This window comes from Lytechinus variegatus, chromosome 11 (genome assembly GCF_018143015.1).
Source record: "Lytechinus variegatus isolate NC3 chromosome 11, Lvar_3.0, whole genome shotgun sequence".
Lineage (NCBI taxonomy): Eukaryota > Metazoa > Echinodermata > Echinoidea > Temnopleuroida > Toxopneustidae > Lytechinus > Lytechinus variegatus.
Genome location: NC_054750.1, coordinates 34,273,268 through 34,301,225, shown reverse-complemented (window position 1 = coordinate 34,301,225; position 27,958 = coordinate 34,273,268). Strand labels below are relative to the sequence as shown.

The following is a 27,958-nucleotide window of genomic DNA, read 5'->3' as shown; positions in this document are numbered from 1 at the left end:
ACCCATCCACGGAATTTGTTTCGGCCCCGTCAAAGGCATCTAGTTATGAGCTCTCATGTCTTAACAGGCCGCGGGGCCACCGCGGAAAGAGGGGGGGGGGGAGGCTGTGGGGCCTCTTCAGAACCGTTTCACGGTCCCTGCCTAAAACAGTAATAAGGTGAAATATATTGTATACGATATGGTTTTATTTTCATTTTTCGACTCAACTCAAATGAGCAGCTAGCTCGTTCACAAAACAATACATAAATACAAATTAATTGGCCTGGAGGTCAATATGTCTTTGCACGGGCATGAGACCCTTTTTGACTTGTTCGATAACCTTTTCTCCGCTCACCTCCGACAAATTCGGGGGGGGGGGGGGGTACGGAACAAAAATTCTCGTCTCCCTCCAACTTTATAAGGCGGCGCATAACTTCTTGTTGATTTCAGAGCGCCAATTGACGGGTACGACGTATTCGCGTACGTGCTCCTATAGAAAATACGAAAATCGATAAAACAAAAATTTAAAAACGCTTTCATAATATTTTGTAAGTTTTGAAAATCGAGAAAGGGGCGGCGCTTTCCCAGCCCAGGGGAATATCGGATCGCTGGATCTCTCCGCTCCTAATACCATCCGGATTATCAATAATACATACGAGCTAAAAAGGATTCGTATCTCCATGGACCTACCACTCTGACAGGTCCATGGTATCTCACATACGGTATCTGTATGGTATCATTTCCAAGGCGTAATGCCATACAGATCTAGACTCAGTATCAGAGATGATACTGTAATTACGCTACCTATACTGACTCTCAATCTCATCCGTACTACTCTATGGTACTACTTTGCACTTCCTCTCCGGATCAGATCTTTGTATGTGACGATAAAGTAATTCTTTTTTATTTATGAAATATGTATTTTTAAGTAGATTATAAAAATATTTTGTTTATTTTATTTGTAAAATTAAATGCGTATTAATGCATTATAGTGAAAATATATCTCTAAGATTTGAAATTGATTCAAATTGGCAATATAAAGTTATGCACAGTATATCCGTGAAAAATTATAGTGGCTAGGTTTTTTCACTGTAATGCTGCACTGGTGGTATGGGGACCAAAATGAAAACGGATCGGAAAGCAAGGATTGGTCACTGAATTATCCTCAGAAATACGTTTTAAAGGATGGAAAATATTACTTGGTGAGAATGAATGCTCTAATAGCTTATCTTCTCTTTGTGTGGACTCACTAAAACTTTTGACAGCGCTTCATTTTGCCATTTTATATCGCTATTTACATTGCTTTGTCCCGTCGTCTTGTCTCCTTGGTGACTGTGAATGGTGTTGGGTTGTGTATGGCAGCAACGTGCGAAAGCAATCCGGGGGCCATGTCAACCTGTCTCGCCGACTGAACAGCACGACAGCGGCTCCCGGTCGATTGTTTTGTGGCTTCACTCAGGATTACTGTACAATTTTATGCCGTGTGTGGGTTTCGTAGCTGACGGAGGAATATACTAGGCCTATACTATAGAGGCAGAATTTTCGGGAGGATTGTCTGACAGTATTTTCCTTGAAAGGCTTGAACTAACTGTCCTTGGGCTTGGCATCACTTTCCCATCTATTTTCAGAATCTTTTTGGAATGCATCAGAATCAGTGAATGTGAGTGCTGTTCTGTGACTGTTGTCGTATTATGTACATGTACTTTTCAATTAAGTTTCAACTAAAGACTCTGTAGTTGAAAGTAAAAATATTATTATTGAATGTCCGTTGGATACATTTGCCTACCAATTCTTAAAAAAAGATTAATATTGAAAATATGATTTGCTTGTCAAGTTTCAGATCGAAGGAATAATATGGGAATATATTTTGGATTTAACGCAACAAATGAAAAGGTACTACGCCAGTGGCCTTGAGGACTTCGCCAGTGTAGCCTTGAGGACTTTGTGATGATATTTTGAAATATCTTGACATATATGTATACCCAGAGGCGTTGATCCGGGGGGGGGGGGGGGGCAATCGCCCCACCGATGAAAATATTGGGGGGGGCAAACATCGTTTTGCCCCCCCCCCCAATAATTCTGGATATGTAAAAATAAAATAACATTGTAATGTTCAGCAAGCGAGATTAAGATACACAACTCATTCTTTATTTCAAAATGTCCGCTTTTCAGATTGGAATATAAAAATTTTCAGCTCGTGCTTCGCGCTCGCATTATTTATGTAGCAAAAACCCATACTTTTCATGATTAAATAGGTGAATAGAAAGAACTCCCGCTTTTATTTGCAATAATCTTTTGTTGGATATAGCTTGTCCTTCATAAAAAACATCCATTAAACTGTCTTTTTTTTCAGATCGAAATATCAAAATTTTCAGCTCACGTTTCGCGCTCGCATCTATTATTTTAGATACCAATCTTCATCATTGGTACCAAAAATGCTTAGAATATCAGGCTGTCAAGTCAGAAAATAAAGAAATTTCAGCTCGCTCTCGCCGCACTCGCATTATCTGTGTAGTGAAATATTCATCCTCATAAGTTACTACAAACAGTCCCAAACAGGCACCCTTTTCCTGTTTTAAGGTCAGTATACTAAAAAAAAATTAGCTCGCGCTTCGCGCTCGCATTAATTTGAAGGTGAGATATGTGTCTCTATCTCACGAGTCATATGTATGTATATATGCTTATGTGTGGGTGAGGTTGTTTGTTTTGTGTGATCAAGCGCCTTTGGAACATTGATTATGATTTTGCCCCCCACATTCTAAAAAATGGATCGACGCCCCTGTATATATACCCAGTTGTTGGGTGTCCGGACAGGTTGTGTGTATCTGGACAGTCAATTTTAAACAGCCAATTGAAAAAGTTCACAATTCAAATCTCTTAAATGTTTTAGCACAAAATGTTAGACAATATTATAGAGAACAAATATTGATGATGATTAGCACTAATCAATGCACAGTTTTTGTTTAATCCAAAGACAAAAAAGAAGGCTTCATTTTTGTTACGTGTCTGGACACCCAACCCCCCCCCCTCCTACTTCTTCATCATTAAGCCTTTAAACCCCTGTCATAGGCATAAGAGACACATTAACAAATAAAATTTAAAACTATTCTATATTTTAGCTACCCAAAAAGACTTGTGATTTTACAGGCTGTTATTACATGTAGGCTTTTGTGCATCAAATATTTCTCTATTAATTTTGTTGACACAAGTTTTATTTAAGGTGCACAGTATGTGAATAAATATCAGTTCTCATAATAATAGGCAGTATTAAAATATGAATGAAATTAATTCAAAGGTAAATTTTAAGCTAAAACTTGTTCTTGACAATACAGCATCAACTGGGAGATTTTGCATTGGTTGCCAATCATGGCAATATTTGTGTAGGCGTGCTGTAGTCTTACTCAGGTAGTAGGAAATAATTTCTATTTTTGAGGGACTATCTTTTCATCCATATTGGGGATATTGTGGAATTTGGGGGGCTGTTTCTCTCATTTTCAGGGATACTTATAAAGGGTAACAAGCAATTAGTCAGTGAAAATAAAGAACCAACACATGCATTTTGGGGAATTTTAGGGGTGATTTGGGTTGTCACCCCCCTCATGTCAGTTCATTTTCAATTGCTCAAATGCCAATTTATCCAATAACCATCTCTGCTACTCAGGCGCTTCTCATCCCTTTGAGAAGAAAAATTAGAATTGGTATGTGAAAATGCCATTGAAATCGAGGTGTGCCCCCTCTTGAAATTGGAGACCTTTTTTTTCGGGTATGGAATATCCTTGATATGTGGTTGAAAACCTTTTTTTTTGGCTTCTCAAAATTTTCCTCAAAAAAATTTCCCCCCCCTTTGGAAAATCCTGGATCCGCCCCTTCAGCTATTATTCAATCCATCATCAGTTCATCCACTATCCACTTGGTTGAATTACCATTTTGTCAAATAATCAATTGGTCCAAAATCCTTTTTTTAGTCTTTGATATACGATTCCATCTTTAATTTATTGAACTAAGGGTTATTGTGTGAAATGAATGAAAATAAGATCCATTAGACCAATTGGTTATGAAATGAAATGGTCATAGACAAAGTGATGATTGGACCAAATGGTTATTGGACCTACATGTAATGTTTGTTAGATGAAATGTTGATGAACGGAATAACATTCGACTATTACAATGAAGGTAGCCCATGTGGTGATTGGATAAGGTTGCAGTAGATGAATTGGCAATTTACCCTTGTGTCTGCCTGGTACATGTACCTACTGGCTCCTGTAAAAGTTCTATGGAAATCATACACTGTAAAGCCCATTGGCTAATTTAGACATGTACACTGTACTATATGCCTACATGTACTTTGACTCTTCAAAAAAAAAAAGAGGGGGTAGTTTCAGGGAATTTATTTCAGAGTCATGACAGGAAAATAATGTATCAGTAAATAATAATAATAAAAAGTAGTGGTTAGCTCATCATTTTGCATAGTCATTTCAAAGAGCCCTTTTCATCACTTGTAACTGAAATCACCATCACACTAATTTAACCTATTGCTATCACTTTGACTTTTCAGAGTATGGAGCCTGCATCTGCACCATGTCCTTAGTCTGCCCATTATAAACCTGATCCCAGACAATTAACCATGTCGGAATCCGTTCACAGCAGTCCCAGGAAGTCGGATGGCGGCTCTAGCATCCATACACACAGGACTAGCGTGGACCAGTCGATTTCCAACTCTGAACCGGCCCTTGCCAACAACTCGGGCGTTCGGAAACTAACCGCCTATGAGAAGTACATGGAAGAAATGAACAATGACCCGAGGGCTCTTAAAGAGGTCACGCTTGGGAAGAGGATAGCATTTTATAAGATCAGGAACGAGCTTGGGAGCGGTAACTTTTCCCAGGTCAAGATGGGACTTCATGCTCTTACAAAAGGTAAGTGAGCACTAAAAAGAATCGAGGAAAACAAAGTCCTCAAGCTTTTCATCAACTTCTTTTGTAGTACACAGCTAGTGGCGTACGTGGGGGGGGGGAGTTTACAGGGGTTTAGACCCCCCTGAATTTTTTTTTGATACCCCCTCCCCGAAATTATTTTTTTTGCATGTCAAATTTCTTTGAGGTAGGAAACAACGTCAAATTTGTGGTGAATTTTTTTTTTGGGGGGTGTCAACATTTTATTCAACTTGAACCCCCTCCCCCTTTAAAAAATCCTGCGTACGCTGCTGTACACAGTTATCCCGAGTTCTAGATTATTAAAAGGAATCACTGTCACAGTTCATTCCTTACATGTAAATTGGCATTTTGTACGAAAGTTTATGAAATTTTATTAATCCTCTAATATCTTTATATTTATGATGTGGGAAAACAAAAATGGAGGCAAAATGTTTGATAATTGCCAGATCCAACTCAGTAAAAAGAAAAGTAACTAGTTTGTATTCTTTAGATTGTGATTTCATTATTGTCATTGCATTACATACTTCAATCATATATAATCTCACGGGGGGGGGGGGGGGGGGGTTCATGAAATGCTCAAAAGAGCCCTGGAAAATCCCCATTCATTGTAAGCTTCTCCATTGTTGCAGATGTACCAAGTCGGTTGTGAAAAGTGGCTACCTGAAAACACAAGTAATAGATGTTCTCTAAGCAGCGCATCATACACAACTTTGAAAAAGATTGCATCTAGGCTAGCAGCAAACAGTTTTGTGTATTACTTGAACAAATAATGTGAGAGTTGCCAATTCAGGCAATTTGAAATTCTTCATTGCATTGTTTTCTTACATGTACATGTAGCTCCTTTATTTTTTTCTTTCATTTGTTTTACTATTTAATTTGCTTTAGATAATTATTTATATATTTGTCCTTTTATTAATTTATTTCATTTGTATTCATTGATTTATTTATTGATTGATTTATTTCATTTTATTTTATACTATTATTATTATTTTTTTTTTTTTTTGGGGGGGAGGGGTTCTGATGTACTTCACTGATTTGTCTTTTTTTCCTTAGGTCCTTTATGATAATTGATAGGATTAAATTCTCTTCTTTTTTTAAGTTCTTGATTTTTTTTTTGAAATTAAGATACAATCTGGGTAAACAAACAAAAGCAAAACAAAATGAAAGAATGATATCACACATTTACACATCAAAACAAAATTGGTTTCCCCCATTTAATGCCAATGATTAATTATTCCCTGATTTTCCCCTGGTAGCATCTATTGTATACCTTGTGTCAATGTGTTGTGAATTTTTTAAATCATGCTCCCATCTGTATTGATCGGTACAATTCTAAACTTAGCCTAATCCAATCAATGTTCCTGTGCCAAAGTGTCATGGTGATCAATACACAAACATGATGCACACAAATATGAGCTTGTTATTAAGAGCAGAACATTTGATGTGGGGGTGCAGAGTCCATGTTGCTGTTGAGGAAATTCTTAATAGTCTCTGCTCAGAATATCATTATGGAATACTTTTTTTATTGTTTCAAAATGTAGATACATGTAGTACCATTAGGAGTGGGCTATACATGGGTCAAAAATACTTTTTTTGGAATTTTAATATGGGAACAGTTTTTTTTTATTCCTTGTAATGTATCTCAACATGAAATGACAATATTTTTTGTCTTGGGTCCGAGAAAAAAGTGTGCCGGGCCAAAATCCAAAATGGCCGCCAAAACTACCCAAAATCACAGTTTTGGCCACAACTTCTTTATTTGGTGGTCTTTTTCTTTGGTTTTGGTGTCTATTCATATGTATTTGGGGGCAGGCAATGTGTTTTTCCTATAATTAGTACTTTTAAACCAATATTTGTAGAGTTAAAAGGTAATTATACCTAAATTTTTCAATTTTTATAGCCTTTTTTCAGCCAAAAGTAGATTTTATCGGCTTCGGTTTCTTTGATATTAGATGGTACGAGGTCAACAATAGCAAGCAGCTTTATAGAGCTATATCGCTTTTATTCCTCTACTATGGGTTTTACGGATATTTGTTAAATATATCTTGAATAAAAAAAAATGTTAATTATCCATATAGGGGCTATACAGTATACAATGTACTGTACATACTGCACTGCATAAATGCATTGGCCACCATGACAAGGCATGTATAAACTATAGTGTTATACATGTAGAAATGAGCTCTTAGGTTTAGAATTAGATGCCTCAGAAATTGAATATATGTTTTGTCTCAGAAACTGAGGACATGTTTTGTCAAATATGCTAATTCAGGGGGCGGAGAAAGGTAATTAACCCCACATCATGGCATTTACACTGTAGATATTCTGGGCCCCGTTGCATAAAAATTTACCATTATGTTAACTTAATGGTAACTTACATGGAATCCTTGGCTCTGATTGGCTGTTGATCATAGTTACCTGACCCCATAAACATAGGCCAGTTAGACACCACAACCAGGTAAAAAAAAGCCTCCAAATGAAGAAGATATGGCTACATGTAGATATGTGATGTACACGTGTATATAATATGTGATATTTTATGTGCAATTTACGTTGCTCGTTTCATCATGTTTATCAGCTGACAAGCAATCAAATTCACAATTCACAATCTAATTTTAAACCTTAAGAGCTTATTTCTATGACACTATAGTTTATATACAGGCCTTGTCATATGTCATGGTGGTCAATGCATGGAAATATGCAGTGTAGTATGTACAGTAACAGTACATTGTATACTGTATTGCCCCTATGGATAATTAACATTTTTTTATTTAATAGATATATTTCACAAATATCCGTAAAACCAATAGTAGAGGAATAAAAGCAATATAGCTCTATGAAGCTGCTTGCTATTGTTGACCTCGTACCATCTAATATCCAAGAACTCCAGGACGATAAAACCTACATTTGGCTGAAAAAAGGCTATAAAAATTGGAAAATTTAGGTATAATTACCATTTAACTCTACAAATAATGGTTTAAAAGTGCTAATTATAGGAAAAACAAGTTGCCTACCCCCAAATACATATGAATAGACACCAAAACCAAAGAAAAAGACCACCAAATAAAGAAGTTGTGGCCAAAACTGTGATTTTGGGGGTTTTGGCGGCCATTTTGGATTTTGGCCCGGCACACTTTTTTCTCGGACCCGAGACAAAAAATATTGTCATTTCATGTTGAGATAAGGTAAAAGGAACACCAAAAAACTGTTCCCACAGTAAAACCAAAAATCACCCATTTATAGCCCACTCCTAGTACCATGTAAATATTATCTTTTAAAGATAATGAATTGTAGGCCTTTGTTGTATCCATTCAGTCATTCAATTATATACATCTGGCTGGAGTACCCCTCCCCCGCTCTCATAAAACCTCTATTAAACAAAAATTATGTACTTTGTAGTCTACATCATATTGCAAAAAAATGCTTTTAATGTTCCTTTTTTTAAAATAGCAGAGTGAGACTATAGGCGCCGCTTTTCCAACGGCGGCGGCGTCAACACCAAATCTTAACCGAAGGTTAAGTTCTTGAAATGACAGCATAACTTAGAAAGTTTATTGACCTAGTTCATGAAACTTGGCCATAAGGTTAATCAAGTATTACTAAACATCCTGCCTGATTTTCATGTCACATGACCAAGGTCAAAGGTCATTTAGGGTCAATGACCTTAGACCATGTTGGGGGAATCAACATAAAAATCTTAACCTAAGTTTAAGTATGTCATCATAACTAAGATAATATATGGACCTAGTTCATGAAACTTGGACATAAGGTTAATCAAGTATCACTGAACATCCTGCATGAGTTTCACATCACATGACCAAGGTCAAAGGTCATTTAGGGTCAATGACCTTTGGCAGAATTGGGGGTATCTGTTGAATTACCATCATAACTTTGAATGTTTATGGATCTGATTCATGAAACTTGGACATAATAGTAATCAAGTATCACTGAACATCCTGTGCAAGTTTCAGGTCACATGATCAAGGTCAAAGGTCATTTAGGGTCAATGAACTTTCCCCAAATTGGGGGTATTTGTTGAATTACCATCATAACTTTGAAAGTATGTTGGTCTAGTTCATAAAACTTGGACATAAGAGTAATCAAGTATCACTGAATATCCTGTGCGCATTTTGGGTCACATGACCAAGGTCAAAGGTCAATGAACTATGGCCGAATCGGGGGTATCTGTTGAATTACCATCATAACTTTGAAAGTTTATGGATCTGATTCATGAACCTTGGACATAATAGTAATCAAGTATCACTGAACATCCTGTGCGAGTTTCAGGTCACATGATCAAGGTCAATGAACTTTGGCCACGTTGGGGGTATTTGTTGAATTACCATCATATCTCTGTAAGTGTATTGGTCTAGTTCATAAAACATGGAAATAAGAGTAACCAAGTATCACTGATCATCTTTTGCGAGTTATAGTACTAGTTTTCAAAGTCAGCACTGCTGCTATATTGAATCGTGTGATGCAGGTGAGACCGCCAGAGGCATTCCACTTTTTAAAAAATAAGCAATCCCTGATATATCAATAGGCCAAGGGCAAGGTCATTTTATCAAGACTCAAGAGCACATTTCTATTGTACATGTACCCAGGATGAACTCAAACATTTTCCTGGCACAAGAAGATATCCAGGCCAGTATGGAGCTTAAGAGGGGTATTCAGATCAATCAATAATGCCACCAAGGTCATGACATTGGTGGCTTTGGATTAAAAGTTAACTCTTGCCTGCTTGTCTACAAGCATAGACTCATATTTGACACTAACCAATTATATTGGTCACATCCATGTTTAGAATGAAGATGAGACACCAAACTCTGTGTAGCGTAACATGTAGCGAATGTAGTGAATCTACATGAAGTCTTGCTATTTTCAAAGTCAGATTCTGCATTACAATGTGCATTGCAAAACCATGAGTCTACATGTACATGTATGCCTAGTGCAGACTACTTGCATGTCATTTACTGTTGATAAACTGTACATATGCATGCATCAATGATATTTTTTCTTGTACTTAAATTGTTCAGCTTGTAACATGGCTATAGTTTTAGCATTCCACCAAAGATGTGCATTAAAGCTAAATGAAAGTAGTTGCAGTAAATCACTGATTTCATTTATAGAGAGTCTGTAATTTAAAGGGGAATGAAACCTTTGGAACAAATAGGCTTGTGTAGAAACAGAAAAATCAAAGAATAAGAATAAAGAAAGTTTGAGAAAAATCTGACAAATAGTGAGAAAGTTATGAGCATTTGAATATTGCAATCACTAATGCTATGGTGATCCTCACATTGGCAATGCGACAAGGATGTGTGATGTCACTGATGAACAACTTTCCCTTTGGTGGACTATAAAATACCCTCAAAATGTCTCTTTTTGCTTTTTCTTATGATGATACAAACTCTTTATCCATGATGTATTCTTAAAAAATATGTATTACATGCCCTCATGTAAACAGAACACATGATTTATGGATAAATGTGATAAAAGAGGCAATTCTAGTGAAATATACATGTATACTGGGGAGAGTTGTTCACAAGTGACATCACACATCTTTGTCGCATTGCCAATTTGCTATCTCCATAGCATTAGTGATCGCAATATTCAAATGCTCATAACTTTCTCATTATTTGTCCGATTTTCTCAAACTTTCGTTGATCTTTTTCTTTGATTTTTCTGTTTTCACACAAGCTATCTTGTTCCAATGGTTTCATTCTCCTTTAAGCAAGGTACATGTATATCATCGTGGATCTAGATCTGGTACAGTTTACATTAAACTGAACTTTGTGAAATCATAAAATCTAAGCTGAAAAACGATTACACTGAAGATAGCCAACACGAATAGTCACACATGAGACAGTGTACATGTACATCCTTGTTGCCGGAATAAAGACCCGACGGAAGTGCCCGAATGCGCGCTTATTTTGCTTTTTTCCCAGCAATTACACAATTTCCTCCAGAATCCTTTGGCACATATTTTTTATTCGTACAAGGGCAAGTCCAAGAAATGGTCACCCCAGAAGGCAAAATTTCATCTTTAATTTAAGAAGTTATCTTTGGTGGGGTAAGAAAGCCCAAGTGCTGAATTTTCAAATTTCATTAAGAAAAATTTGATAATATGCATAATTATGCTAATTTGGGGCACCTAATTTGCTTAATTGTTAAAATGGGCATTACGTATGGGACAATTATAAAAACTCATAGAAAATAAAAACAAAACTTCTGAGATTTAGTCATAGGTGGGACATGGACCCCCTAACATCTTAATACTTTTGAAGGAAAAAAAGTGGTGTCATCTAATTAATTATGCAAATTAGGTCTTGTCCAAGGATGGAATTTCCCATACGTAACATTTTGAGGATGTTTTTTTAAGTTATTTCTCATAATACAATACTTGAATTGTTGCATAGATCTCTGGGAAGTTCTAATTTATTAAGTATGAAAATGTTATTCCACAAAAAGTTTCAAAAATAGAGTTTACTTTTTAATTAAGAGTTAATTAAAAAATTGCTACATCTCAGTGCCGATGGGACAACATGTTACGTATGGGACATTTACACACAATGTCAATTGGGAGATTTGTGTACAAAGTGAATGGAGAAAAACAATTCTCAAGAGTGCTCTAAAAAGTGATTATTTACCTTTTCTTTGGTTTTTAAAGACTAATTTGTTATGAATACTGATTAATGAAAACTATTGAAGCAAAAAAATTGTGAAAATTGAAAAATATGAAAAAAAATAAAAAACAATAGAAATACATAAGAAATTCATGAAACCATGAAAAGCAAGAAAAAAATGTTGAAATGACCAATTTCCTTTTCAGTCATTTCAAATATGTCTCAATAGAACATTGTAAAAGAATGACACTCTTTTGTTATTTCTATATTTTAAATTATTTCAATTATTTGAATTATAGGGAAAATTGTGTACGTTCTCTATGGGGACAAAATGTCCCATACGTAACTGTCCCATACGTAACATGTCATTAATTTGTTTAATTAGAGTCTGTAATTAGAAGTATTTGGCATATGACATGAAACTTGCCTTAGATACATGTATATAGTATTGTGACTTCTATCACACTAAGTTACAAGTTGTCAAATGAAATACATGTACTTTCAGAGAATTCTCAACTTGAAAAAAATGTTTGAAAAATTGTCTTTTTTCTGCGTCCCATACGTAACGGCACATCTTTTCTCTCTAAAAGGTCAAGGTCATATGTCACCATTTTTTGCATGATTATTCTTCTCCTAGATGTCTAACATCATGAGGGTATTCAATCTAATCAAAGTCATTTAACACTATTTTTCAGGTCATTAAAGCCTCTGAAATGTCCCATACGTAACGCGCGCAAATTCTTGGACTTGCCCACAAGCAGGCACTTGGATGGTCATTACCGGTATATTGGATTCTCTAAAATGTCATTTTGAGATTGTTACCACAACTGGCATTTATCTTTAAAATGAGTGATGCCTACATGTATGCGCTGTACGTTAGCTTTCATCTCCAAGTCAAGGTGTTTTCTCGCCATTGACGGCAGGTCCTCATGTTTTGTACCCATAGTAGCTTAGGTATTCGGCCCACTCTCCCTGGCAGTTTAAAAGGTTTTAGAGAATACACCAGAGAGATAATGTAATATGCAGGATAGAGCGAGTGGAATTGCTTTCTAATGACCCTCTCCTTTTGCAAGAGGCCTTCCTAGGAGACGTAAGGGAGGGTGGCCAACGACTTCATCACACTGAATCCATCTTTCTGTCTCTATCCAAAACAGTCTGTTCACACTGTACAAAACAAATACAATGTACATGTAGGCCTACATGTAGGATCTGTTCAGTCATTCCAAGGCAAAAAAAGGCTTATTTTTGTGGGCTAATTTTCTCAATCTACTGCCTATCTGCAACAATAGGTTGTTTCATATATAAGCAAATTATGCGTAGTGTCCCCGCAAAAAAAACCGAAATGGTACGTACTTGCCAAAATTATGAGAACTTTCACAGGGATTTTTCCAAGATTGTGGGATTTCGTCAGTGTGAAAGCAAATTACAAAAACTTTCTCAATCCAGCGTGCAGTTGGGCATGAGCACCGTGGCCTTGCCTGCTTTTCAGACCATACTGCCCTTGCTAGTCACTTTGAGAACATTCCCCAAAGGGTATGTTTCTGGGCGATGTGAATGCAGGAATAATTATTGGATATTTTTTTAGCCTGAAAAGGTTCTCGTAATTTGGGGGATTCTTGTGATCAAGGCAGTTTGAGTTGTACATGTATTGTCCAGAGAAGCTTTTACATGGCAGTTTCAGGTAATTGGGATTTTTCCAGAAAATTTCCAGTCCAGCTTTTGTATGAGTTTTAGAGCGATATCACCTGCGTCCCGGGCATTCTTTTTCTTATGAGGGTCTGTTCAGACTTCAGGATTGAAATAAAAGAAAAACGTCAGTTGGTTAAATATTTTTTGTGGGAATGGGGTTAGACAGCCATCAAGCCTCTGCTTTCCAATGCATAATACACCTTTAGACTGCATCACTGTACTTGGTCAATGGATCAAAATTTCTTTCTTGTGTGAATGGGGTCTGAGAGCCATCAAGCCTCAGCCTTCTGATGCATAATGCAACTTGAGACTGACCTAAAATGTGATTACCTGTTCTATTTTGGGTTAGTACCTACACTTTTCCACCATGCTGGTTTCCAGAGTAATTTGCAAAGGAATTTTTGATGTGTAATTTTATTAACTGTACTGTACTGAACAAAAAAAAAAAATTGAAATGAAACAAGACAAAACAACCCTTCGTAACATTGCGTGGGTCTTCTTGGCTCAAATATCAAAGTGAAATTATTGATATTTCTGTACCAGGGCTATTTTTATTTCCATTTTCTAGTTCCATTTCTCCCCCAAATTACTTTTATATCAACCCAAATACATGTAGTTTGCAGTGTTTTTTCTTCAACTTTTTAATACAAAGTTTGGTTGTCTCAGAGATTTTCAGGCGCTTACTCTACATGTGCCTGTACGCAAAAAATAAATCACCCTTTTTATCTACCCATGTACATGTATATGTAGGTAGGACAACAAAAAAAGAAACAGAATTTCTATTCAGTGTAAAAGCATTAACTTTCTCAAAACTTACATGTATGGCTCAAAATTACCTAAATAGCGAGAAATAAGGCTTAAATTCTCCATAAAAAATAAATGTATGCATATTGGTCCATCCCTATATATATCTGTATACATGTATGCTATACTTTGTGGGCTAGTGACTAAAAGTAGGCATTTTAAAGTCTTTATGCTGACCTAGGACTTTGTCAGCCACTGAGACGAGCAGTGGAAACACGTCACATCAAAAGATAATCAACTTGGCTGCCCGAAAATGTGAAGATGTCGCTATTACATTTTAACTACATTGTTCACTCAAAATATAGAAACAAAGTTTTGAGACCAACTCACCTCTTGACTTTTTTGACACATGTCTTTACATGTACAGCACAAATCTGGTGCCATTGCCTAGCCTTCCTTATCAGCCCCTTACATGTACGTGAAGGCATGAATTTTGGAATGAAAGCAATCACCAAGTACAAATAAAAAGTATTATTTCAATCCAAATGTGTTTATATCGACAATGAATTGCTTGTCGGGAATGTCCCTCTTTTTTATTTTTTTTAATTGCTGCAGTAGTTCAAAATTATTAAGTAGGCCTATATGTATGTACATGTACCTGTACATGTAAAGTCTTGTACAATATATTTTTTTATAACAAACATCATACCTGATCTGTCTGAAGCATTGTGACATAATCCGTGTATGTGTATAAGTACATGTACATGTAGGCATGCATAGGCATGCTCTGCCGTTCACCTTGTATCTATCCATACATTAAACCCTAAACATTGCTCCTGATTGAGCCGAGTATGCACCCAGAGCCACTTGAAGCTCACATCCTCCTTTCCTCCCATTACGAGACAAGAAGCTCGAGCTTGGACGCATTTGGCGAGTGCTTTATATTCTGCCCTGTGGCCAGCAAGCTATCACTTACATTTATTAGGAGATGGTCGCTAGTACTACTTAGCTACCGTTGTATATGATAAGCCCCACCATCCGATGGTTTACACGTCCAGTTTTATTGCCAAACGATCCTCCAGTGAACAATTCATCAGTGCACTGCAAACCTGCATGTTAAATAGCCTAGATTTTGTTTTGACCGGAGACAATTACATGAGCTGTTCGTATAAAGTTAAGAGTGACTTCAAGAATGACTGCTTTCCTGTGTTCAATGATATTCACATTTAAAATAAATGTTCATCAGTTGGTGATTATTTAGTGTGCAAGAAAGGATCACTAGTCAATCTTAAAGTCACTCTTAACCTTAATAAATACAAACAGCTTTATGAAACAGCCCCCTGGATGGTATTGATCACTCAACCTACATGTAGTTTTATTCAAAGCCATACAGGTACCTTACCAGACCTGAGTTAACGATTGGCAACATTTTAATTCTAACACTAAAATATTTTGAATTTACATTTTACCTTTTCCCAAAGGGTGTTTGCATATATGATTGCATTGTCAATTTTAAAGAAAGTACAAGTGAGATCGAATCAATTAAATAAAGATCATCATCAATACATGAACATGGAGACAAAATAAAACTGAATGAAAAGTACGAGTAATTGAGTGACATCACCCAAAATGAGTGAAAGTATTAACTTTGACATGTTTGGAAAATTCTTTATTTTTTTATCATTGAAGTATACAAAATGCTGTATACATTCTAAATGCAAATTGCTTTGTTCATTGGTCGTGTGTAAACATTGTACACTTGTACAGAAATATTATCATCAGCCTAAGATATGAACTCACTGAATATTACATGTACATGTACGTGCATCTGAGCTTTATATACATGTAGGTTTTGTTTGACTTGATTTTCTACCCAGTATCAACAGTGCAATCTGCAAGTGCTATTTATAAATATCACATTTCTATTGATAAATACATGACTGTATGAAATGATTTATTATGCTGGTTGTATATAAAATTACCAATTGCTTTATCATAACAAATATATATGATTCTGAGAGAAATGCATGGATTTCTAAATTTTACTGATCATGTACATGTACTGTACATGTATACTGTACACTGTACACTATCTGTTTTCATGCTGTTCAGTGTTTCCTTGGTGAATGTCCCAATCATTTTGGAAGTTCTGGGGCCCCGTTGCATAAAAGTCACTATTATGGTAACTTTGCCAGCCAATGGTGACTACATTGTACATATACCATGGTAACGCTGATCAACCGCCAATCAAAATCAAGGATCCCATGCAAGTTACCATAATGGTATTTTTTATGCAACGGGGCCCTGGGTAACATTCAATGTCAATTTATTTCAATCGTACATGTAGCATACATGTACAATAAAATATGATATGTGTATATTTTGATCAACAGTCATCAAAATTGTTATGCTACCCTTGTTCTGTTGCTTGTGGTAGGGGCCAAAACTGTGACACAACATTTGCTCCTGCGACAATTGCTCCAGTCTTAATATCTTAGAAGGCTTTGGGTTAGAGTGTTAAGGATAGAGTTTTTTGGTTCAGAATAATTATGATTAGGGTTTACTTACATGTAGTTTTGGAGCTTATGCTTTAGGTTTCGCTTAAAGATAAATACCAGTTGTAATTATTTCATAATGAGTTCGTACAGAATCCAATGAAAAGACCACCAAAAAGTCTGTTTGTATAAATAAAAAATATGTGCCAAAGGATTTTAGAAGAAATTGTGTAATTGGTGAGAAATTAGCAAATAAGGCCGACATTCAAAGCAGTAATGATACACTGTCCCATGTGCGCTTATCTTTGTTGGTGATCTTCAGTGTGAACATTTTTCAGCGTAGATTTCAAGATTTCACAAAGTTCAGTTTATGTACTCTACCAGATCTAGATCCTCGATAATATGACGATTAAGCCTGGTTTTACAGACTTTCTCGTGAAATCAGTGTTTATTACTGCAACGACATTGTGTACTTTCATTTATTTTTTATGTGAAGATTCTACATTGGAGCAATTGTCGCTGTAGCAAATGTCATGGAACCGCCAAAACATTATATGCAAAGAACTGTAGTTAGTGATGTGTAATGTACATTAAGCTATCAAAATCAGAGTCTACAAGTATGTAAATTGGAAGGGAAGTGAAGATGTGGCAATCTTTTTAGGAAGTACTCCCCCATTTTCTAGATTCTTTCCTGGAAAAAGTAAAAAAAAAACATGGAAAATATCAATAAATCTTGTGAGTGTTGGAGACAGAGTTATGGTTGGAAAAATGAAACCCTTTTTTCATAGCAACAAGTATCCACATACTGCCTCTGATTGAAATTAGATTTGAGAAATTTTTATACATGTATCAATTCATGTACATACTGTGACTGTACTTCCGAGGAACTTTATATGACATGCTCATGTACTTGTATCATGAAAAGGTAAAAAATGTATACATGTACATGTATTACACAATGTGTCACATCACAACCTACAGCAACATGCAGTCTCCTTCTTTTTCACATCAATTTGTCACGGGAGATGGCCATTCAGGGCAAATTCTGTCAAGTGAACGGGGGTAGTATGAAAAATCATGTTGTTTTTTCTTTAACAAAAGAGGGTGCAAAATTCTAAAATGAATAAAAAAAATCGCAACAATTATCCACATTTTACATTCTTAATATTCCTTTACAAGGTTTGCTACATGTATATGTATATCATTTTCAGTCAATTATACTGGCATTAATACTACTTTATAGCATTGTGATTGAATCAAGTTGGATCTATTGTACATGTACTTCATATGTAGGCCTACTATGTAAATAATAGCATGTTTATGTTGTTGATGTCACCAACTGACGAAGGAAGGGTTTTAGACTGGCTGCATTCTTGGATTCATTTTTCACTCGTGGGGAATTTGACCCATGCTTACAAGACACAGCCAATGTGATGAATGAAAACTATACACAGTACGTCATATACCTGTAGTTACTAAACCTATTTATTGAACAACTGTCATGCATGTACAGTAACTTTACATGTATGACTGTCGTACATGTAGGACAAATTTATATAGGGGAAGGCGGGGTAAGTTGTGACAGTTTTTGCTTTTTGCATGTTAGAATTGATATGATTAATAATCTTGTCGAAATAAGTACCTTGCCTTGAAATTTAATTCTTCTGAAATATTTTCCACCTATATGTAACTTTCTATCCCCACACTGAAAGTCATCGTGACCTTTGAAAAAAACGATGTCAAATGGCTCAACTTGCCCCATATATGGGGTAAGTTTGAGCCACCGTCTGGGGTAAGTTGAGCCACAAAAACTATGTACAAAATGTATGAGGGGAGAACCAGCATGTCATTCTTTTGTTTAAAGTCTTTTCACTTGCTAATTCTCTATAAATACTAACATCCTTTAAAAGGAAAAGAGCAGTCATGTAAATTTGCTCCTTTCAGCCAGCATTTCGATCGATTTTTATGGTTTGTTTGTTTTTTAAGATACATTACCATAGGAATTACCATGGCTCAACTTGCCCCATGCTGTTTGGCTCAACTTACCCCAGTCCGAACTTAGTGTGATAATTTTGTATCCACACATTTATTATGCATCCATCATATAAGAGACTATGACAAGAATGAAGATCCATACCTGGACTAATAATGTTGTTATCAATTTAAAGACGTGTGTGTTTATATAGCACTTTTCTATTTCACACTCTTTTTTACTTTTTTGGCTGAAATTCATATTTTTCCCTCTAAAAAACTACTTTTTGTTTCAAAGTTGAAAACAATATGGTGGGGTTAGGGGTTATGCTATGGGTCATCAATACATGACACCACCACAATGTCTGACTCATTCTTTATTGGCCTGGGGCTGGTGGCTCAACTTGCCCCTATGCTCAACTTACCCCGCCTTCCCCTACTGATCAATGAACCTTTATAAAAAAATGTTATTGGGTAAAGTTTTGAAAATTGAATTATTTTGGCTTGGCCATACTCTTCCTGATGCATGTCTACAATTATATTCAAACCAATCATATGGCCATTATATTGAAAATGTGTCATCTGTAAAACAGTTGACCACTGAATTCTGTTAATGTATGATGATGATGATATATTGCGCCATACATGTATTTCTGTTAGAAATATTCTTAGGCACAGGCTCATCCAATTAGGCTAATCATCACGCATCTGCTGAAATAAGTGAGTTTTGAGAGACGATTTTAAAGTGAAAGTTAACCCTGAAGAAAACTTTGTTGTAAAAATAGCAGAAAAAATAATAAAAAATATTGGTGAAGGTTTGAGGAAAATTCGTTAAAGAGTAAGAAAGTTATTTGAGTTCAAAATTTTTGATTTGTGACGTCATAAATGAGCAGCTGCCCCATGTGTTATGTAATATAAAATGTATGAATTTCAAATTTTGTATGGTTCCTGATGACTTAATTTTTGTTTTCTTTTCATGATCTGGTGTGAAATGATTTGTCTATTGATATACGAAAGTTACAGTGAAAACCATTTTCAATTTTCTGAGAAAATGACATTTCATTTATTTTTTACCATTCGCTATGTAGGAATGCTGCTCGCATATGACGTCACAAATCAAATAATTGAAATTCTAATAACTTTTTAATTATTTGATGAATTTTTCTCAAACCTTCGGCAATATTTTTTATTAATTTTTCTGCTATTTTTACAGTAAACTTTTTGTCAGGGTAAACTTCCCCTTTAAAGAGTTCAGTGTTGTGCTTTGCACAGGCACCAACTGGTATCATTTGGCAACAAGTTTTGAGCTGTTTTTGTGTACTTGATAAATACCCACCATCTAATGTAGAATATGAATGCATACTGTGATGTGTATCTGTCACAAAAGGCAAAATTCATCACAGAATATTAAATACATGTGTAGCTTACTTGATTATATTGATTTTTTTTACATCTCAGGAGTGTATCTTCTTGATAAATACAAAGTCCTCAGAAAATAGAAAAATGACCTTTTCTGTGCATTCAGTCATCAAGAACTTTCAATTATTCAGTTTACCTGGAAATTTAATATTCTTTGTGCGTGGTTGAAATATATTAAAGCTGAAACCAAAATTAAAGATCTAAAAATTATTACTTATTTTTTAATGATGATCTAGTTAATACCAAAGTTATATTTAAAACATCTTTCTTTGATTTTTATTGCTTCATTTGTAATTTGGCATCTGTGATTTATGAAACTGAAAACACTGCATGATCTTTACTATATGATGATGTACATTCATGCAGCTTTAAAAAGAATTATTAAACTTTGCGATTTAGGAAAACTTAAAAAATAAGAACAATAGCAGGAATTCATATAGTGGTTCCAGAAAGAATCTATTTTTGTAACAAAAGGGGATGTGATGGAATTGTTTGAAATGAATTGGTATGAAATCTCCATGTCATTAAATCATACATATTTCTGAAGGCAGTCCATGAGATGCCCTTTATAACAAGATGGAGGGTATTGATATAATTCTTCATGACCTAGATCTCTGGTCTTGAGAGCCATATATGGAGTCTCCTCTGTCTCCTACATTATTAAAATAAAAGCAAGACATGGTACCCATATCATGACCCAGATCTCTGTTTATAAAACTGAATCAAGGCCGGTATTAAATTAAAAGTAGGCATAAAGTATTTTACGAAAGAGTATTTTGTACTTGGCTATTATAAAAGCAAAATGCTGTAATAAAGTTGTATTTAGATCATAATACTTTATCAAGCCAAATTCAAGCAACATACATGTACTAGTAACTATTGTGATCATGTCATCCATTTTAGCCAAATACATGTAATGTGCAATGTACATGTATGTATCCATCTATGTATTGCGCAGTACATGTATGTCCAGTATGGCTGCGAGTATGTATGTTTGTAAACTGCGCGCAAGCCGAATTTAAGCCAGGTAGGCGGCTGACTTATATTAAGCAAAATACTTTAATAGCTCCAAAATACAATTGAACATCAAAAGGTGGTTTCAAACCGCCTCGATCACAAGAATCCCCGTTAAATTACGAGAACTTTTTTAGGCTGAAAAATACCCATTAATTATTTCTGCATTCACACCGCCCTGAAACATACCCCTTCGGGATAAGTTCCTGAAGTTATGAGCATGCGCAGTATGGTCTGATAAGCAGGCAAGGCGCGAGATTCAAAATCACTAGCCCAGCAGCCACCCACGGCGCCGCACCCAACGACACGCTGGGCTAAAAGTTCCCGTAATTTGCTTTCACATCGCCAAAATACCTGCGACCTTGGAAAAATCCCCGCGAAAGTTCTCGTAATTTCGCCAAGTACCTACTATTTAGCGGGTATTTTCTTTCGGGGATATTACGCGTAGTTTGCTTTCACATTACCAAAATACCTGGTATTTTCTGATCGGGGTAAATTTCCCGATCAGAGAATACCTGGAACTGACGAACTTCGAGGCGGTCTGAAACCACCTAATGATAGTACAGTATTTTACTTCAATGCAAATTTTGGCTTACATACATACATGTACCAGCTCTGGTCACCAATACCCCCCCCCCCCTTTACCCTAATCCCATCACTCCCCTATCCCAACCAACTACATGTATAAAAGATGATGTACCCATGATATACCGGTTGGTCGTGAGAGTGCGATTCATTTAATCCAGCAACCATGTTTACACATCATGTTACAGTAGTAAAGGGAGCATCCACATATTGCCCACCCATTTCAAACAATTTGTACATTTTGAGGAGAGAAAGGGGCCGTCTGTCTCTGATGACGTTCCAGTCCTCTGACATTTTCAGGGATGCCTTTATCAAATTGAAAGCCACTCACAGTTCAGCGAATAATTGCATGTCCCTCTCTCTCTTTTTTTTCAACATGTACATGTCTGAATGCAACAATTCTGTAGCCATGGCAACCAGTAAGAGTAAGCTTGGCTGCATAAAGGCCTTCTTGATGCAAGGCATGGATATTGCTTTGACTAGTTAATGCACAGTTGCACACCATGATCATGTTTATTCTCTGTATTGTAAATTCTAACCATATCATGATTGATTATGAAAGTCAGCTTTACAAATTGGTATTGGTTTTTATACTTGGCTTTTAAAACTTCAAATATGAAATTATATTTTTCCGCAAATATTTTTAATTCACCAATTGGAAAAAAATGAAAAATATTTGATTCAATTTTAAATGTAACTTCCAGTTGTACTATGCTATTAATAATAAAACGATTTAAAGGAGAATCCAAGTATATGATGAAATAGAAGTAGACTGCTATGGCACAGTAAAGAATAGAATAATCACAATTTGGAAGGCCGTAAAACTAAAATCTATGATTTTTAAAAATTATTTTAAGATCATAAGTCATGATTTTAAAATCTCTGATTTTAATTTTACAGCAATTTACATAATACCAAGTATGATTATTGAATAGCCATAATGTATATGCAAATTGAAAATTAATTAACAAAATATGTGTGAAATGATTGGTTTCTGAAACTAGAATGAAACTTTCATTCTGTATTCTATCCTTTCAAAGCTCATTCGAAAGGCAGCTCATGCTAAAGCCGGGGTAAAAATAATAACATCGTGCCTCATAATGAAATATTTCTAGATAGACGGCACCATAAAAGCCTATTACATGTATGAATATTATTTGGTAATAATGTTATCTCCAGAGTATATGTGATACACTTTATACATGTAGCTCAACACTGTTATGATATTATATGATATTAAGCACTTGCAAGCAGAACATGTCAGAAGTTAAAAATGTAGGCCTAAATGTACACAGGTGACTGTGAAAGATCTTCCTTTTTTATCCTTTCTCACTGCCAATAAATTGCAATTTCACACTCATATGCATGTTGTGAGATAAATTTCAGTTTTATATGCTTGTTTACTTGAAAATGTTCAATTCAGTGTGACCAAAATTATCCTATTTGGTGTCATACATCATAATTGTGTTTCTTCTATGAATAGTACCGGTAAAATTCTGACCATGCTGTACTTAACACATCTCCCTTGAGTGAAGTGGTGCTGCCCTGGGCAGTTATCAGATCATGAATTTAAAATTCTCATCTGTATGTGAAAAAAAAAACAAATCCATTTGCCTTTTTGCTGTCTATGACAAAAGGAAGCAACTATGAATTTTATGAAAAAAATTGACTTTTTACAAATTGAATTTAGGATATTTTCTGTTTGCTCTGGTCTACATAATCTCATGACTATTATACTGTTGTACTCACTGAGCCCCCTCTCCCCATTTCTGAAAAAACCTTGTAACTCTGTATTTCCACATGAAACAACAACACATTTTCCCCATTTACTATCCAGAGTTGCTTTCTTATGTAGGAAGGCAGTATACTTTGAATACGTGTACGGCAGTATTGTCAAGGGCAAGTGTACATGTAGCAAAATGCAAACGTACATCCACTCCAACAAAAGCATTTCATTTCTATATGACTATACATGTACAATACTCTAATTGTCGGTTTTCTTGTATTTTGAATTATGGAATTACAATTCCCTTGTAGAGAAGTATACAGATCTGTGCTAATATAAAATAGATAAGGATTGTTGATGCATAATCACTTGAATGATAATAAAAAATTGAACACAGTTTCTCTGGTTATGAATAAATAAAAGAGGTACAGAATACAGAACAGTGGCCTCTCAGAATATTGACGAGTGTTCCGTTATTGTCTGATGTGCATTCACATGTACTGATATCTCTGTGAATTAATTGTCAAAGCACATTTCCCTGGTAAAGTAGAATTCAATTACGGTAAACATTTTTCGCAAAAATTATTAAACTAATGTACATGTATGCAATTATCGCTAAGAAATTTGAGATGGATATTTCTTTTTGAGCAGGTACTACAGTACATGGACTGTATTCTTGATTTTTTTTTGTAATTTCAATGTGGAGAATGATTTGAGGTTGGTCATCACTTTCAGCTATCCCAATATGAGTTTCATTCTCAACAGTAAAATTGACATTTAATGTTGTATGAGGTACATTATTACAAGAATTTGAAACAGATTTCAATACTACTTTACTAGCAAGAAATCTGTGTGTAATCTCTATAGCAAAAATTGCCTCGATAGATGAAAATTAAGGTCTACTTGTAGCACTTCTCTGGAGAGGGTTTTTTTTTTATCTCAGTTGTGTTTTATAGATTCTCAACATTAAGTGTGAAGACTAAAATTGTGGTATAATGAATAGAATGAATTTTTAGGAATTAACATAAATTGTGTTTTCAGCATTTCAAAGAGCATTACTAGTATGACTGAGAGGAGACTTATTTGAATACACAAAATGTGTTGTGTACAATGTAATGTATTTTGCCTTTTTATTTGGGACACTCTTTGTTTGATATTTTTGTCTTGTCTTTTTCTTATTATTTTATCATAATGACAATTCTCTGTAAATTTGTAAAATTATCAGAGTGTGATGAAGACTATCATATCTTGATTTCCTGAAATAATGAAATTTTATTAAAATTGGATGACAAAAAAGACAAATTATGAAGCCTGCCAATCATATTTGTTTGTTTTATATACTACTTTTACCAACATATACGCGTCCCATCCCAAGATTTTTTTCTTGATTCCCTATTTACATCACATCCAACTCTTGTTCTTTTTCCTTGCAGAAAAAGTAGCAATAAAGATCCTAGACAAGACCAAGCTGGACCAGAAGACCCAGCGACTCCTTTCCCGTGAGATCAGTTGCATGGAGAGACTCCACCACCCCAACATCATCCGGCTGTATGAGGTGGTGGAGACGCTGGCCAAGCTCCACCTGGTCATGGAGTACGCTCCTGGGGGAGAACTCTTCACCAAGATCTCCAACGAAGGCAAGATTGCCGAAGCAGAATGCAAGCCCATCTATGCTCAGGTTATCTCAGCTGTCTATCATATGGTGAGTGGATCATGAATGCATTAATACCCCAATCTTCTCTTTTTTAATACTTCAGGGCTTTTTTTTTCTTCTTTTCTGTTCTTTTCCCAGTTCTCCTTGTAAAAAAGTATTAGAGTCTACTTTGACTTTTTATAAGCCACATGTAGATAGATAACATGTTCATGAACTGGCTAGAATTGCATCACTGTGATACACAAAACGTTTGCACCGCTGAGGGCATTCATAAAATTGCAGTTTGTTGTTAATGAAAGAGTTGTTTAATGACTTAAAAATAAAGCCAGACATAGACATGGCTGGTGGGTGGCTGTCTATTACTCTTTTAATTAGGTCACCTTCCCGAGTCCTGACATGAAATCAACTCTATTGATGGTGATCTGAGCCAATGAAAACATTCTTAATTGTTCATTAAGATGTCGCTCAACTGCCTGGAAAGTCTGACCAAATTAGTTTTTGATACCGCTATTGACATGAAAGATACTCGTCCATGTGTCCTGCCTTTGGGTTTCCAATTTAATCACTTTTAATGAGAAGCGGTATGAAGTGTTTGATGACCTATAATAGAATGACTATCGGACGTCTTGTTTGTTGTTCATTCGCTCGCGGGCTATTCACTTCTCAATGTTGACACTGGATGAGAACAGGCATGCCGATAGATAAAATAAGGTTGTTTGTTTAATTACCATTCTCTCTTTGAATCTCCTCTTCTTGTCGGTATATCTTTGCATTTGACCTTATGTTCTATCCGTCTTTATCTTCCCTCTTAACCTGCAGCACTCGAAGAATATAATTCACCGGGACTTGAAAGCTGAGAATGTTTTCTATGCAGCCAATGGCTACGTCAAAGTTGGAGACTTTGGTTTTAGCACTTATTGCAAGATGAGTGACACTCTGAATACATTTTGCGGATCCCCACCGTACGCGGCTCCAGAACTCTTCAAGGATGAGAACTACGTTGGTCCGCCTGTGGACACCTGGGCGTTGGGAATCATGCTTTATTTCATGATCACCGGCGTGATGCCATTCCGTGCCGACACGGTGGCTAAACTGAAAAAGTGCATCCTGGATGGTCAGTTTTCCATTCCGTCGTATGTATCAAGTAACTGCCAGCAGTTGATACGGAACGTCCTGAAGCAGCCCCCAGGAGATAGGTTCACCATTGAACAGATCAAGAACTCCCAGTGGCTACAAGGTCAAGACTACCCGCCACCCCATCCATCTTATCACCTCACACCGTGCTTCAGGAGAGAGTCCGCAAGCAGCGAAGAACTCAATGTGCTCGATCAGCTCAAGGCTCTGGGTATCGAGGACCACCAGCTGGAGAGCACGCGGGATCAGGACTCGCGCAATAGTATAACCGGAACCTACCGCATCGCGCTGCACAGGCTGCAGCGAAAGCGGCTGGAACCGCCCGTCGTCCTGCCGCCCCCACAGACGAAAGGCAAGTCGTCGAGACCAAGCAGTAGAAAGAAAAGCAAGGACAGTAACAAGAATAACAAACCATCAAAGCTATGTACTATATTATAGCATTATTTTAGAGTCTTTTTTATTTTCTTCATGAGATATTTATAAAAGTCTGGATGTACATAATCGAGAATATGACTATATCAATACAATCAGGTTGTGGTATTCGTACAGATTTTATAATTAATGAAGAATTATTATGCAATATATCTACATTCAGAGGAGTGCATGCAGCTTAAGTTGATGTTCTAAATGTACATGTACGTGTCCAGTACATGGCAAATTCTCTGCAACATGATGCTTGCATTAATTAGAATGTTGTCATAGATTGATCGCTTGCAAGTTAATTGGCTCTCATATTCATCATAGTAGTCAGTACTTCCCACACAGTACCATTGCATGTGTCCCTTGTATTGTCCCATTCATCAGCATCTAGCATGAAATCATCTGTATTGGTTAATTAATGGGACGACCAGTGTTATAATTGGAAATTAAGCATTGGTTGGCATTGAGACCGAACAATTCCAATTGATTTTTTTTCTTCCATATTCCACACTACCGAATCTGCAACATCTACATCCTGTCCAAAAAATATGGTTCTATTCAGATCTGTAATTCTGTATGCTTTGTCCCCTCCATTATTACCCAGAATATGATAAAAAAATCTTAGTTCCCAGGAATATTCATGCACTTGTAGACATGCATGCAAGCTCAAAATGAACAGATATTTTCTGCATGATGTTTAATTGATATCCATAGACATGGTCAGAATGAAAGGGAAATGGCTGTATTACACTCGTAATAAACTAGCAAGGAATCAAACAAGTGCATTTGTTCATGTATGTTTGTATCATGCAAATGGTGGCTCACAGAAATGGTTTATTAGTCAATGGGCTATATCCACTTATTTTAGTTATTTATGCTTGCGATTTACCCTTGAGTTATTATGAAGTTATACGTAGGGATTTTTAATCTGGACATCCAAGAGAGAGAGAGAGAAAGGGGTAGCGTTAAAAAATAGAGATTGATTATGGGGAAAGAAGAAAAGATGAGGAGGGGGCAAGGAGAGAGGAGGGGAAAGAGAGGATACATGTAATAGGAAAGGGAGAGAAGAAGTGAGAGAGAGAGAGAGAGGGAGGAGGAGTGAAAAGAAGAAAGGCAATGATGAGTGGATATAGAGGAGAGGGGGGAGAGAGGAGGGGAAAGGGAAAGAAGAGGAAAGAAAAGAGGGAGGGAAGCAGAGAGAAATAGTGAATGAAAGAGAGAGGGAATAAGGTGCTGAAAGGGGCAGTCGAAAAGAAGAGAAATGAAAGAATATAAAAGAAAACCGCTACTAGTATTATTCTATTTATTAAAGTTGTATTCAGCTATTTATTTAAACATTCATTCAGACTTTAGAAACGTATAATTTCAGAGTTTCCAGTTTATCATGGAACAGAAAATACCATTTACCGGTATAAATGTGATGTACAATTTATGCCACTGAGTTGCTTTGTAATATGATGAATTTATTTGATGATTGAAAACATTGTTTCATAGCAACATAATTCGCAGTATCCATATTACGATAGAGAAATAATTGGACGTCGGGTAAAGGTGATATTAAGTATATAGTG

The 27,958-nt window shown here is 36.0% G+C and overlaps 1 protein-coding gene across 3 annotated transcripts; it reads left to right on the top strand.

Annotated features, from left to right (window-relative positions):
* The first annotated feature begins 960 nt into the window (after window positions 1-960).
* LOC121423598 (serine/threonine-protein kinase NIM1-like) lies at window positions 961-27,657 on the top strand. 3 transcript variants are annotated; one of them, XM_041618982.1, is made up of 5 exons: window positions 963-1,181; window positions 4,535-4,895; window positions 24,613-24,693; window positions 24,739-24,881; window positions 25,653-27,657. In XM_041618982.1, the coding sequence occupies exons 2-5, from the start codon at window positions 4,604-4,606 to the stop codon at window positions 26,403-26,405; spliced, it is 1,269 nt and encodes a 422-aa protein (XP_041474916.1). In that variant the 5' UTR covers window positions 963-1,181; window positions 4,535-4,603; the 3' UTR covers window positions 26,406-27,657. The 3 variants fall into 3 exon arrangements, with proteins under 3 accessions (XP_041474915.1, XP_041474916.1, XP_041474914.1); XM_041618981.1 differs by having other exon boundaries at window positions 961-1,639; window positions 24,613-24,881; XM_041618980.1 differs by having other exon boundaries at window positions 965-1,181; window positions 24,613-24,881.
* The last annotated feature ends 301 nt before the right edge of the window (window positions 27,658-27,958 follow it).

What these genes read in the sequence shown, in the direction of transcription:
- LOC121423598 (XM_041618981.1), top strand. Translation starts at nt 4,604, where the DNA reads ATGTCGGAATCCGTTCACAGCAGTCCCAGGAAGTCGGATGGCGGCTCT. An exon ending in ACTTCATGCTCTTACAAAAG is followed by an intron (nt 4,896 to 24,612) that starts GTAAGTGAGCAC and finishes TTTTCCTTGCAG; the next exon opens with AAAAAGTAGCAATAAAGATC. An exon ending in TCTCAGCTGTCTATCATATG is followed by an intron (nt 24,882 to 25,652) that starts GTGAGTGGATCA and finishes CTTAACCTGCAG; the next exon opens with CACTCGAAGAATATAATTCA.